The sequence below is a fragment of the Dermacentor andersoni genome, chromosome 10 (genome assembly GCF_023375885.2).
Source record: "Dermacentor andersoni chromosome 10, qqDerAnde1_hic_scaffold, whole genome shotgun sequence".
NCBI classification, from domain to species: domain Eukaryota; kingdom Metazoa; phylum Arthropoda; class Arachnida; order Ixodida; family Ixodidae; genus Dermacentor; species Dermacentor andersoni.
In genome coordinates, this window is record NC_092823.1 from 132423950 (window position 1) to 132439574 (window position 15625).

General features: G+C 43.6%; 1 protein-coding gene across 3 annotated transcripts in view; it reads right to left on the reverse strand.

Annotated features, from left to right (window-relative positions):
• LOC126545089 (venom metalloproteinase antarease TserMP_A-like) overlaps nucleotides 1-15625 on the reverse strand; it is a 76748-nt gene that overhangs the window by 40552 nt on the left and 20571 nt on the right. For all 3 annotated transcript variants that reach the window (XM_050192791.3, XM_055078214.2, XM_055078213.2), the window contains 2 exons: nucleotides 12700-12865; nucleotides 7903-8013 (listed from right to left, as the gene is read on the reverse strand). In XM_050192791.3, the coding sequence (XP_050048748.2) occupies nucleotides 7903-8013; nucleotides 12700-12865 (277 nt within the window). The remainder of the gene's footprint in view (nucleotides 1-7902; nucleotides 8014-12699; nucleotides 12866-15625) is intronic.

Sequence of the window (15625 nt, forward strand, 5' to 3'; positions counted from 1 at the left end):
TGAGTATTAAATTCGAGAAGGTCCGACTCTGCCGATCGGGAGGACATATATTGATGGCGTCCAGAACATCTAAAACGATGAATGCGGTGCTGATCTTGCGGAATATGCCCCACTGAAAAATTCCTTTGGCAAAATAGAGAAGGATAAAAGATACAAAGGAATACGAGAATGTCTCATTTCTTTCGATGGATACGTTCTTTGTTTTACTTCTGATGTCGCAAAAAAATACATTGCTCAATATAACGAAGATGAATTAATGTTGCAAACAAGCGCACTGAAAAACTGAAACCTTCTTTTGCGATAAGCAAGAAGACATTAGCAAAAAATGATGTATATTAAAGTGCACGCAAAGCAGAGGTAACTGGGAATGAGCTGCATTTTAAGGACGAGTTTGACTTCCTTTACACTCCCCGTCAAGACGGGTGATAACAAACTGGTTCTTGCGTGAAAAACTCTTCCGTCTAGTCAGTCGAGATATCCTAGCCGGGGTACATAACTGGCATGTATTCAGAGCTTGCTATACGCGAAAGAACAAAGGTACGCGACAGCGCTGAAAATGCTCATGGTGACCTGAATTTACCTGAAGTACATCTAAGTAACGCAACATCCCTGTAGGATCTCGCTGTCTATCGGGTTATGCATTGTGTTGAGTCCTCTCCGGGCTCCCACAAACGTGCACAAACCAGAGCATGCTCAGACAATGTCAAGAGACAAACAAACAAACAAACAAACAAACAAACAAACAAACAAACAAACAAACAAACAAACAAACATGATGTTGCATGGGGTTTTGTGGCTCATGTACGTATTAATTATCACATTTCTATATATGCGATGTCCAACTCGTTTTACGAGATGTATTTTGCATGAATATCTCTAAGAAGGTTTCAGCGTTCGATGTAAAGCATAGTTTACTGTACCAAGTTTGTTATAGTCGGGTTTAGCTGTTAGTAGTCAGGAATTTCTATGGGAGGGGGGGGGGATCACGCAGTTGTCTGAGGACTGGGAGGCTGAGAGGGGAGAGGGGGGCTGTACGGGCGGCAAACTAACACACAAGTTTATGGAGGGCGGTACGAACCCGGTGTGCTACCCCCTATTGTGCTACCCCCGTAGCCAATGGCAAGCCCCGGCTATGCTCTTGCCCACTGGTGTACAGTTGAGGAACCTTGTTGGGAGAGCCAGTGATGCCTTCTGCAACACTATTCGAAGCCATACAAGCTGCAGTAACATATTACGCAGTTGAGGAAAAAGCTAGCTCTGGAAAAATGCTCGCTGGGTGAAGAAAATGTTGTAAAGCATCTGTTGCAAAACAGGAAACTGTTTCTGCAAATGAAAATAGTATACAGCGCAATAGTCCTCTCATAAAAACATTTTCAGATGTTCTGACAAAATAGTGAGACAGATTAACAGATTTCGAGTATGGTCAGATTCGGAGAAAACGTTTATGGCGAAGGAAATTATCCGAACGCTGCTAAGTGCTTTGTGGGACTTCTGTTTTATGGATATTTCGGCAGAGTTGTTGAATAGAGCTGAATCTTGGAAAAGGGGCAGCACTGTTGGTTTTCGAATTAAGTGCCTGAAACAGTATGAAAATAGCGCTAGTAATTTCATACCGACAAGTGCTTGTCTCCTCGACGAAATTTCCAAGAACTCTGCCATCAGGTTACTGAGAAGCACCTCAGTATTCAGAGACCTGTGCTACAGGTGTCGCGGGGCATCAACCTTCAGAACGCAGCAGGTTACTTCGGCTTTATTTTTATTTTTTGGAAGAACATGTTAAGCTGACAATTCTTTTAGCCTGCTGAGCTGCGGTCATCACGTATAACATGAATAAATCTGCCGCATGGTTAGAATGTACCTTTAGAGGATAAATGACGTATAAAATACTTATTTTATGGGAAAATGGGACTGGGAAGCGCGAAGACGTGTTTCTTGTGACGTCCGCCACGAGCGTGTCGTCTGACTTAGCATCACGTGTTGTGTTCGTGACTGAAATAAATATTGCTCTTAGTTTTTAGCGTCGAAATTTAGGACAATGACGAAACACATAAACCGAAAGGCACAGGCGCTATCTTCATACTAAAGTTTAAAGTTCGAACAACTATACAGACGAACGCCAGGAAAAATGAACAAAAAAGGAAACAACCAACCACATGGAAGAGGTGCACGTGTACAGCGTAATTGAGAAAAGCAGTTTCTGTTTTAGAAAATGAAACTGATGGTGAGCTCACGGACTCGTAATTGTCACTTATCATGGCTGCTACAGCGACAACCTCGCACGTGCGGCGATCTCGGTCCCGGCTGAGCAGAAAGAACAGCGCACCTGGCAGCTACCAGACACCTCATAACACTGGCGTGATGAGTGGATGGGCATGGGGTGTTACAGGCGTTGCACCTCGAAACAAGATGGCAAAACCTCAGAATTAACACAACCAGTGAAATCACACTCATACCGCAACCCAACAGCATTAAAGTTGTAGGCCTCAATGCGCAGGAAGATGGAAATCCAGCCACCAAAGTGCAGCATACACTTGTACAGGTTGAGCAGACTTTGCATCTGATACATCGAATACGTAACCATGACCGTGACCTCAAGAACGCAGATATGTTCCGCCTTCGCGATGCCCTCCTAAAGTCAAGGTACGGATATATCTCGTGTTCTGTACCAACCTACGCAGCCAAGACATCACTCGTCTAGATGTACTCGTCCGCAAAGCGACCACGCTAGTCACCGAGTTTTCCCAGTGCGCTAAAGCTGCTCATGGGCACGAGATGCCACAACACTGGAACCGAACTCATCACCATCTAGCCCAACATCCATCTAGGTGGATGTTGCACTAATTTATTTAGGGCTTTCCTTGCTCACATGTATTTGGTGGCATACGTACGTACTTTATTAGCGATGGTTTAGTTCTAGACGCAGCGCACGAGTAGCTACAGCAAAGTTGGAACAGCCGAGACGTTCAAGCAGCGAATGCCTCTTTATATAAGCCTTTCGGTCACTTTGCTGTAGCACATTTCACCCGTTTCAGGAACTTGCATGAGTCACCTTCCTCGAAGCAAGTGCCCCTCTTGCATCTTTTCACCATAGAAAAATTTCCAACGGGAAGCTGTGAGACCGATGAGCTGAACTTTTTCGTGAACGGCATTTTTCCTTGAAGCATCATGCAACATTCGTAAAATCGTAAAACGAGTCCACAATCGTTAAACTTACAATAAATTCGAGAGAGTTGTCAGGAATGTGTTTATTACCATGGGTATCCAATTACAATTGTTCTCCGCGGAATGCCTCACCGTAACTGAGTTCGTTAGCATTTAGCATCATGGCAGTGCTCTGGAGATACTATTGCGCTTGTCTTCAGAAGTGAAGGAGCCTAATTTTTGCTCCATTTTTGGCGTTTCAGAAGCGACTAACTAGGTTCAAAGGATTGTGCAAGCCACATTTTTTAACCGGAAGAGAGCCGTGGTGAACCATCTCCTCGGCATCATCAGTTAGTTTTGTTAGGTGCCGTAGACTTGTGTTATATTGTGGGCATAACACCATTAGTAAATTAGGTCATTGTCAGGGCCCCGATGAAGGAAAGTGTCGTGTGAAAACGCTTGCTCCAACTTGAAACTTTCCTCATTAACATACTCGTGATCCCTAGATATCAGGCTTGAGTTTTGAAAATTCACCTACATATTTTACTGTTTCAAGTGCTTTCATTCCTAACCGTCTTTAGCCTGCATACTTCTGCAGATGAGTTCTGCGGAAATGTCCGGAAAGTTCACGTTTCATAAAAGCGAATATTGGTTGACATGCAGCTGACAGATTGCACATAAGAAACCGGCTTTATTTTGTTGGGCTGCTGTGAGGTAAATGCATTGGTGGAGATTTAATGTCTAACTGCAACAAAATTTTTAACTGCGTAAAAAGCCAGGTTTCAGATAGTATAGCCACAGAGGCGCATCCGTGAAAAGTTATATGCTTGAGACAGCACTGGATACGTCACCAAAAGCTCGTGAAATAAACTATTTTGATACTGAAACTTAAAAAAGAACAATACGCCAGCACTGCCACTCGCCAGAAATGACGCAAAGCATATAATAATAAGAACCAGCGCAGCTCTTTGGCATGACTTCTGAGATTAAGTAGCACCCGCAGTCTGCTGAAAATCTCGGATGCCATCATCGGGTGTTCTGTATCATATACGCTAACCACCAGGTGCACACGTCAGTCAGCTTCGGTGTTATTGAAATGTATTCGCAAGAAGATGAAAGAATTACTAGTCTCACAGCTTTGCCAAGATAATTTTATATGTATATAATACTGATTCGCAGCTAATTTAGTCAAAGAGAAATTTTGTTCCGGTTGGCTTTGGTAATCCATACATTATTTTTTCTTTAAATGTGGCAGCACAGTGGGCATCCGCCACTAAAGTTTGTGCTAAACTTTATTACGGAAGTGTGTTGCAAGAAAGAAGTGATTTGACAAAGAGGTTTGCTTTAATATCGTTTTCGTTGCAGCTAAGTGCTTGAAATGCTAAACCTTGTCTATCTTTGAAAACATACTTCAAACACTGTGCTCAACATGCTTTCGACCAGCTGAGTGATGTTCAGGATGGCAAGGACGACTTCATAAGCAATATATATATGAATGTTTATTCCGTAATTGTCACAAATCTGATAATAGGCGTTGTTACATTATCGCCCAGAGAAAGCTATTCTTTTAATTACAGCCTGCGAAAAATACTGAGCACCAGATTAACTGCTACAGGTACAGAAACAAAAATATTTCAAGTAGCCCAAGTGTTAAGGCACTGAGAACAAGAGAACACAAAATTTGTCACGAATGTTCTTGTATTTATTTGTGTTGTTCACACAATTCGCATGATAGTCATACAGATCCGCTTAGATATTCATTTTATTAATGAGAAAGTCATATTTCTCGTGTATTGCATGACATAACGTACCACTTCGAGCATAATACGACGTTTTTTTCATGTATTGCAGTACTAAAGTTTTTAGGGGTGAAGATGTTCCGTAGTTCGACATAGACAAAAAAAAACAAATTATTTTTGTCGTATTGGCTGCATACAGTTCATTTCAAAATTGACACTTCTTTTGTATTATATGCACGACTATCGTGTATTATGCTAATTCTCAAGCAAGGGAACATTGGTTGCCGTTAGAAGGATGCTTGGGGAAACAGCACCAAAAATTGAGCTCCAACCTCGGTCCAAAAACTCCAGACCTCTTCTCTTAATAGTTATTTTTCTGCCCTGGTATGCTTTCCACAAACGCCTTTTCTCTGCATGTCTGGAAAGAAAATCATGGCCCGTACATTCGTTTAGTTATATTAAAACACATGCAAATGAATCCAGAATTAACTGTTCTTTGCAATACCTCCCAGATACAAGCATAAGACAAAGAATCTATTATGTCATTTACAGTTATATTCAAATAAATGCGACAGTGTAGGTGCACATTATTGTTAGAAGTTAGGTAAGTGGTCATGTTTAGAAGCCTCATGGTGAATAAGTGCAAAAGTTTGACCTTCATTTTAAAATACATTTACTGTAGTATTCACACCGTTCTTTTTAATGGCAATGATCATTAACTGCGCCAGTAAATCTAAACTGAGAAGGGGCTAGTTTACAATATTGATCACGGATTCGCTTTTGGCACGATATCTGAAATTCTTCCACTAATTCTAACAATATATAATTGTTTTTTGTTGTTGCTGCATTTGTTGCGTACATTATTAGCTCGTATACTGGGACAAAACTCTAAAGCAAGGCTTGCCGCATCGCTTATTGTGACATTATGAGATAACCGTATGTTTAGTTGCTCTTGCGTTTCAGAGCTTTAGCATTATTGGAGCGTGTGTTATTTAATTTAATTTTTACCCCTTCCCTCCCCTAATAATCTACTCAGCTTCTGCACTACTCTGTCGACGTATCAGCTTGAGACCGAATAAGGTACGTTTAGGTGGGCATTCTTCCAATTTAATTAATTAATTTTTTTGATGTCACAATCGTGTGAGAGGCCCAACAAAAGATTTTTTTGTGGTTATATTGCACACCGGGGCAAGAAAAAAGTGACTTGCGAAGTAAGTGCGGTATTCTAAAACAATATGTGCTCGGAAACTGCAAGCAATATATGTATACTGCATTTATCATACGCTCAAAGCAATAATAATAAAAAAACTGCACTTGAAGAAAAAGAAACAATGGAATCCATCTCACGGTGACTGTCAGTGGTAATGCGCTTAGCATTGAACCAACTAGTGACACAACGTATTGCCACCGTCGAAACGAGTTACGTATGAGGCGCGTACTGTAGCGGGACTCCTTTTTCACGCTTCCCTAAGAATATTCGGCGCCATCTAGTGGCGCCGCCGCGAAACCTGCGCCTGGCCTCCGAAATGCATGGCGCGCCACTGTGTGCGAACGCTTAGAAAGGCGTATGCGGCAACCGGAATCCTATCTCGCGTTTCTTTCTGAACACACTGCACCACCTAGTGGCGATGCCAAGAAGTCCGCGCATGGCCTCCGAGATGAGAAGCATGGCGTGGCAGTGCCTGCGAACACTGAGAATCGTTCCCTCGCTCTCCGCACGCCCAGTGGCACATACTCAGTGACCCAAGTTGGCGACAGGTTCATTGAAGAGCGGCACATAGCCAGCGCGTCACGGCGCCGCATGCTAAAGCGTTGAGTGAAAGACGTTCATTGAAAGGCCGACAGTACCCAGTGAATTCGTGACACAGCCTGCTGAAGGGTAGGGTTGCTGTCCCTGAGGAACATTTGTGGCGTAGGCTTGATTCCGCTCAACACGGGAGAAATTTAAAGGATATTTCGCGCAAATCTAGCAGATGACACTGCATCATTTTGTTTGCGCATCAACCAAAGAAGTTACGGTTTCCGAGGTCGATGATTCCCAACCCGGGCCTTGAAAACAGCTCACCGCGGCTAAAAGGCCAGAATAATTAAAGCAGCAACTACTGACTAGGTGCCGACGTATCACACACGCTACGAAGACGGCAACGACTCCATTGGAATGGGAGATTTAACTTTCGATATAGATAGAGCCCCGCTGAAAGTGATAGCATCAATGTATCATGCGCCGTGCGCATAGCAGGAAGATTGCTGCTTGCCAATGTGTATGCATCACCAAAAGCATCCGTCGACTACACCAAGCTGTTTCTTCTAAGCACATACACACATGAAGAGAATCGCTGATCAGTGGTGACCCAAACATTGATTTAAAGAAGCACACTCATTTGAGAGCATGGTGTGTGGAACCTTTGAACTTGAAGTTTATTTCAAATACAGTGCTGTTGACCCATCGAACAGGTGGGTGTCCGGGCATTGTCATTCTAAATGTCGGAGTCACAAAATAGGACTGTTTCACTTGGCGTATAGCAACTTATTACACCCCAAAGGTCACCTCATTGAACCTCGTAGCAAAGCAAAATTAAATATGTTTCTCTAAAATTATCGGAATAATTATTCTTTTTTGTTGAAAGATTGCACCATTTTGTGCATAAGAAAATCACAAGACACCAATTTTAGCGCTGTTATCTTCTTATTTTCACTGTGGAAGAATGCTGCTGTCGCAGTAAATGAATTCATAACCGAAGGAATCGCTGCAGTCGGCTGTGTGATTTTATGTAGCCTCCGCATAGTTCACGTATATGTTCACGTATATAGCTTGCACATAGCGTTGTATAGGTGGAAATATTCCTTTTTTTTTAAAGGTAAAGCTTCCCTTGACGCGAATACACTATAGCTCTATGATATAGACGGAGTGAATTGATTCGTGCGACACAGTCAGCGTGCCTTTTAACTTTGGCAGTTGCAGTCGTAATAAAATTGTTGCTTAGAAAACATTGTCATGGGAGAATAACACTGAGATACTTACGTTTCCCTCTGTGCATACCATACCTTCTAAAATATCCACTTTTAGGCACCACCTTTGACGGCCTACCCTGTAGCAGCACTTCATCTTACACTCGCGTGCAAGATCTGGCAGCTGGGAGAAAGAAGTGTACAATTGCATAAAGAACAGCTCTAGCCGTAAAAAATGATATATTCAAAATCCAAGAAGGAAGAGTAAAGCGCGCAACAGGGATAAAGCTGAACAATAGGCAAAATTAATATTAGCATTGTTAGTTCTTTAGGCAGCACACAAAACATCACTGCATATTGGCGCATACAGATATCTCAGTGGCGTCCCAGAAAAACTTTGCTTGAAAATTTTCAAGATTATTTCTTTCTGTTCTTTATCAAAAAACTGCCTGTTTGTGACAGACAAAAATAGTCGGAACTTCTTAAGGCGGATCACCAATCCACTGTGGAAGCCGCACGTGGTAGGCGCAACGGTTCTTGTTTTCGACAAGTGCATTGCCTCTTCTAAGCAATCAATAATCTGAAATCGTATTCGCTCTGATACAAGGTACGCTACCAAAAACACATGATAGTTTTGCAATCTTTACTTTCAACGTTGTTCGTTAATTACCTCTATGTGAATAATATAATGCGTGATGCTGCGAATTTCTTACAAAAGCGGCGCACAGGCATTTTTCAGGTCAGATCAGCGTGCTAGTAATTACAGATGAGTGCAACACGGTTCAGGCTACCGGTTTTGATTATGCAACAATGAAGTCGCCTGCAGCTAGAATGGTATTAGTAGGTTGGTAAAATTTTGATTTCTGCCATTTTTTCTAAATTCGACGTTGACATTCTAAAGCAATCGTCAGCTTAGATCACTCACTGCCTGCTGAAGCAAATGTGTAGAGCCAGAACGAGAGCGTGTTAAGATAGTTAATTAATAGCTCCCCAAAGAAAAGCTTGCGCAACTTTGTACAAGGTGTCCCACGTAATCTGTGCCAGAATTAACGAAAAATATGCGAGTGCCACGTAGCTGGGCAGAACCAAGATAATGTTGTTTGCCGTCGCTCGGAGCAAGTTAGATTAAATTAGGATTTCGCCTAATTACAGAATTAGTTATTTGTACCTAAGATTTCAAATATTATATACACCTCGAAACTGTCAATCAGGAAATTGTTGGCTATCATAAAAAATTCCCTATGTTATTGTTGCCTATATATGGGCTCAATAAGACTTTTTTTTCCAAGACTGAAAGAAGGCGACCAAAGCACCCGTAAAGTGCTTCTTCGTGTGTTGCGGGCTTTATTTAACGCCAGGAAAAGAACTTTTATGTAGCACGTATTGAGTACCAGAAAGAAGGATACGGAATATTTCATGATGTCCTACAATTTTCTTATCGACAATTTTGCTCTCATTATAATATTTGCGAAGTTAACTAATCATAGTAGCTAATTATGTGGTTAGGCAATATATAAAAATTATGGCAAACAACATTACTTTGGTTTTTCCGGCTACGTGACATTGATATATTTTTCAATTATGACATAGGTTACGTGGGACACCCTCTATGTGCTGCGTGTCAGGGCCTTAAATTATGGGGTTTGTACGTGTGAAAACCACGATCTGATTATGAGGCACGCCGTAATGGGCGACTCGGGAAGTTTGTGCCACCTGGGTTTCCTTAACGTGCACCGAAGTCTACGTACGCGGGTGTTTTCGCATCTCGCCCCGATCGAAATGCGGCCGCCGTGGCCGAAATTGGATTCAGCGACCTCGTGCTTAGCAGCCACTAAGCAACCACGGCGGGTTAAATGTGTTAGGGCCTATACAGTGTTTCGGCAAATGTTTTATTACGAAAATAGCAACTTAAGCCTATGCGGTTTAGCCGCCACTTTGCAAATAGAGACGCATGACTAGCATAAACATCAAGGAATCGTTGCAGAAGCTTATGTTCGAGCTCTGGAAATATAAAAACGTAAGCGCAGAAACTTTACAAATTGTATAAGTGCTTAATCGCAACCCGCAACATTTTCTTACTTTGTTTTGGCGTTAATAATGATTTAGCCTTTATTATTAGCAGACTATCAGCAATTTTTAAGTAAAGCTAACACATTGAAAAGCAGTTTACAATCTTTTCGACAAATATCCTAATAACTACGCGAAAATAGGAAGCAACGATAATAAAAGACGAGAAATGTCTCCACCGACTTTATCCAGCACGTAAAATGGGCTAAGTTAATGTACGGGTCTAACTTCTAGAAGGAAAAGGATCACGATAGAAAATAGGAACAAGACGAAGCTGAACTGCATTAGGTACCACTCAGTTTTGAATAGAGTTGCAGAGTTCCACAAGTTAGTTTAGACTAGTCTTGTCTCACCATTGGAACACTACTCTATGAACTTATACCCGCTTTGTCTCTGTCGGCTTGCGCCACATTTCAATAGTAGACAAACACCAAATCTCTAAATTTTCGCTATTGAGGATTTATTTTTTATTCAGTATAGTGTTCCTGATAGAGGTAATGTTATTAATGATAGCGGTTATGTTTGTAAGATAATGCGCCTATGTTAGTTCTCTATACTTCCCCTTTTCATGAGTGACATTTTAACTACACGAAATCTATATGCCTATTTCAAGAGAGAACTGAATTTAATAAATAGATGGCTACAAATTTTCATTTTTGCCGTTAACGTCCGTTTGACCCATTATGTAACAACGTGACCGATACGGTCTTGATTCACGCATTATCCATTGTGATTCATTGTTATTTCGAAGTGTGCTCGAGTTGGTAAATTTATCACAATTATTGAATCCTGAGTTAGATTATAGAAAGATATGACAAGATATGTTGACCTGCGTGTTGGACTTTAAGATATGTTGAAAAAAATGGGAAAAAGCCGCTCCAAATGCCTTCAATGGCAGACTTTATTTATTTATTTATTTGTTTATTTATTTATTTATTTATTTATTTATACCTCACAGGCTCCGGTCGGAGCATTGACTGATGGAGGAGGAAATGCAACAAAATTACATGGTGCATAAACACGAACAAAAGAACGATATTAATGACAGCGAAAGTATTGTAGACAATATTAAACAGAACTTTACAAGAAGTGAGGGTATAAACTCTGGTGGAATGTTTCACGATTAGGGATGGAAACAAGGCTGTCAGGAAGATCATTCTTGAGGGCAATGGCTCGTAGCAACGCAGAGGAATTAAGAGCTTTGGTTCTACTGAATATTCATGTGAGGCCGAAATGATTGTGAAGACGTCTAGAAGGTAGTGGTGGGTTTACAAGGGACAACTTGTGTTGCGTACTGCCATGAATGTATTTGTTTATCAGATCAAACAGAGTGATTGTTCTACGGGTACATAATGCTTGAAGGGATGAGCCTACTTTTATTCGAGTATCGCTGGAATGGCGGTCATAGTTGGATGAAATGAATTTGGCGGCTCTGTTTTGTACTGCTCTTAACATTGAAATTAAATAATCTTGATGAGGTGACCACACTGATGAGGCGAATTCAAACTGCGGAGGAACGGAGGTTATATAAGCTAATTTGAATGTGCTTGCAGATGAGTGACGAATGTTTCGGCGTAAATAACCGAGCGTTTGGGATGCCTTTGCACATATGCTCATGACATGGGTTTTCCATCAAAGATTAGACGTGAGATTTAAGCCCAAGTACTTATACGACGGACGTCCCGAAAGTAAGTTTCGTCATTAATTTTCCCACGGAAAGTTTATTCCCCCCCTCCGAAAAAAGAAAAATACGCCATGAGATAAAAAAATATACACCCTGCACTATTTTTCTACATAGTCGACGTCAGCAACATTGAGACATTTGTCGTAGCGTGCAATCAGTTTGAAGAAACCACTGTGGTAAAACTAAGTTCTTTACGATGCAAAAAATTGTCGCACAGCCTGCTCCACTTGAACATTGCTTCGTAAGTTACTTCTCGAGAGTGCTGCTTTCAATGCAGGGAACAGGGGAAAGTACGATGGGGCAAGATCGGGGCTAAAGGCCCGGTGATCCCAATCGCTCCCATTATCCTCCACACTCTGCCTTCCTTCACTGAAAATGCAACACCAGGGACCAACCATTTGACGATACATGACCTCTTCACCATACACAATCGTAGCCGTTCATGAATGGGGAGCACACAAGTCCTACGTGCCCTTTCATACCGGATAACAGCACGCACTTCCATTGGTGACCATGTTCTCAGCACATGTCTGTCTGCCATCGTGATTTGTAGTCGAATGACGTTGAGCACGCCAGTCTGCTGCTATCTCTTCGGCGCTCTGCGCAAGCTTCATTGGTCCTCCGCTGACGCTCCTTCCTTCGTTGAGCCAGCAACGGGCGTGGACTCTCATGCCGATTGTTTGTTTCCCCTGGTGTACCATTTTCTCTTTCAACAAAAAAAGGAAAATGAGGAAACTTACTTTCGGAACGTCCCTAGTGCGCCCGAGTCACTGGAGAGTTGTTTATTGAGTAGGAAAAATTAGAATTTGGCTGTTTACGAGTAAATGGGACTATTTTTTACTTTGACAAGCTGAGATTAACATAATTTGCGGCCTAATGATTTATAAATATTTGTTTTGTATTCATGCATTACCTCTACTGCTGTCAGACACCTATTGCGGAATCATTATCATAGATACGTCTAGATACTCGTTTCCGCTTGATATGCAAAGCAAGAATTAAGCCAGTCGATCGATGGGGCTTTCAGTGCCTGAATTGGCGCATTGATTGGCTAATTTGGGCTGACGTCTTGTCTAGTGTATGTGGGCAGACTTGAATTATGCCATGGAGACCTCCTACCGTTTCTGCGTAAGCTTCGCTTCTGATCCTCTTCTGCTTCAAGCTTCTCACCATGATCAATCTGCAATGTTCATTTGCAGATATTTTTTGGCCCGGCATGACATTGGGTTTCGTCATATAGTGCGTTATGATTGGGGATTCTCTTATGCAGGTATCCGGGAGCTTCCTGCAAATAATTATGCGAAAGTTGTATTCTCGTATTTCAGGCCGAGGAATATGACGCCGTAGTAAGCGCTTGTCTATGCACCGTGACCTAGAAGGGGGTAGGCAGCCAATAAAGATTTGGATAAAGTAAGGAGCTTTCCTATATATTTTAGCCAACTTTCGGTAAATGCGAGGTTTCAGGGGCCTACACTAGGCAGCGTAAATTTATCAATGGTAATGTTTACTATTACAGTTCGTATGTGCCTCCTGTTCGGGAGTGTGGTATGTACGATATCTAGGCTAACTTGCGACAAAATTTATTTATAAACCTAGACATCCGGGATATTATAAAGGAAGTGTCTACGCACTCTTCTGTGGAGAAGTAGTTAGACAGTGATTAAGCGAAACAATTATTGCATGAAATTGACCCACAAAGAGAATTTAACATAATAGCAAGTTTCCCACGGCAGTTACATAAATTATTCACTGGCTTCAATTGCAAATTTCATGTGCAAATAGATTTCCGTACAGGTTACGCCGCTCTATTTCTCTTGAGTGCTGCAGTGATCACGAAATTGGGAACGTTTGCCACGGTCTTATTGGGTGCTCAAATTACGCAAAAGAAAGAAGAACGTTAGCGAAAAAACTAGGAAGTTTGGAGAAGCGCCCGTTCGCGATGCAAAAATTTCTTGGACCGTGGTCAGCAAGTAATCTCGATAAAAGGCAAGCATATGTTTAAAGTACTTTTCATGCGAAAGCCTCAGATGGCCCACTGAGCGAAAAAGCCGGCGTCTGTTGTTTGTAGCAGCGAAAGGGCAGGTAAATTTCCATTGGCTGCGACGCCACGTCAGGAGCGCGCCTCGACGGAGCAGAGTGGGCGAAGGGGAACGCCTGCTGGCCGCGATAGCGCGCCAGATATTGCGTGAGGGAAGAGGGCATCAGCGGTACGCCAACGCCCTCGCTCTCGGAAGCCCGCGCGCGGTCCGTATCTCTCTCTCTCTCTCTCTCTCTCTCCACTGGGTTATTTGCTGCGCGTGCCTGCCAGCCTTGGTGGCCGCTGCTGCTTCCTCGTACTGTTGTCGCGCAGAGCGTCGGTGACATGCGGCGTCGGCACCGCAAGCTGCTGCTGTTTGCTGCCTCGGGCAGCACGCACCGCTGTGGTACATTACTCGCAGCGCAGAAGTCGAAGGACCGCGCAGCGCCGTGCAATTGGACATGAATGATTTCGCAGTCGCAACTCATAAAAAGTGCTTAGGTGTCCTCGGAGTTTTTTTTAGAGCACACACAGATAAGTGCTTATGGTAAGTAGTCCTGTTCACTTATACAGCGCTTATGCTCTGTGCTGTGGACGGTACTTTATCGGAGGTATGTGCTAGGACATACCATCCCTTTAGTACATGCAGGAGTCTTGCACCAATGAATGAGGACCACAAAGTGCTGTTACGTTTCGCCTACAACGCGCGGTAATGCCGGCGCGGATGCAACGGACGCCGGGGCTTTGTTCAAAGCGGCGGACATTTTGGCCCGTCCGACGCCGCCGCAACGCCTACCCGCCAAGCGTGTCCAGGCGTGTTTCAGTGCCACGTGTCTTCGTGTGTGTGTGTGTGTGTGTGTGTGCCCACGCTTGTCAAAGCGCGGCATCAGGGGAGCGGAGCTCCCCAAGTGAAGGTTGGCGATGCGTCACTACACTCGGTTCAGCAGGTCTCTCGGCTCGACAGTTCGCGCCGTCGTGGGGTCATGCTCCGCCGTCCCGTGACCTTCATCCCGTGACCTTCATCCCGTGACCTTCTCTTTTGGACCGCGACGCCGAGGGTATAAGAGCAGCTGCCCCCGGACGCCAGGAGAGAGGCTCCGATTTGTACTGTTGAGTTACGTGCTCTCCCGTCTCTCCACTTCGGTCGACCTGACCGGCCGCTCTTTTGCTATGTTAGAATAAACAAGTTGTTCTGTTACCAGTCTTCTCTTGCTTTGCCGGGACCTTCGGATGCTTCCAGTGCCCCAGGCCGCCAGGCCAACGCTACCCTTGGGGCTTGCGACCCATTGGCAATAACGGGCGTCAGCACCGAGACCCCAACAACTCATGCCAGCGGTGCGATTACAACATCTGGTTGCCAGCGGTGAGATCGCGACAACGGAGGCCAGCAGCGAAGAGATGCGGTTGACTGTATGCTGAGCAGCACAACGACCATCCGGGAGCAGTGCAACGAGCCCTGTGTGATGACTGGTTGCCTGCAGCGGAACGACTGCGCTGAAGTCTTGGCTGCGAGGTTTGGTGAGTGCGGGACTTTCTTCTTCTGAGTTTTGCCAGGCTTTTGTTAGTGTTAGAAACAGAGCTGGTAATTGGGGTTGTCGTTGCTGCCGGGTTAGTTTGCGGCAAGACAATAGTAGGCAGTAGAGAAAGCAGCATTCAGAGCAGCCATGGATTTGAAGTCGTTGCGCAAACCGATATTGCTGGAGCTTGCAAGAGAGTTGGGTCTGGATGTCTCAGACAAACTCAGAAAACCAGAACTGCTAAGGGCTATTCTTGAGTTAGAAGCTGAGGATGACGAGCTGTCGGATTGCCTTGAGACCATTGAGGAGCGGGCAAAAAGACATGAGCGCGAACTTATAGAACAGAAAGAAAAAGAAGAGCGTGAACACGCTTTGGAAATGAAGCGTCTCGAGTTAGAGATGGAACGCGCTCGTAATGGAAGTCAGGCACACGGTGCAGGAGAACGAGTATTGTTCAAAATGACTGACCTGATGCGGCCGTTTAAGCTTGGAGAGGACATTGGTTTGTTCC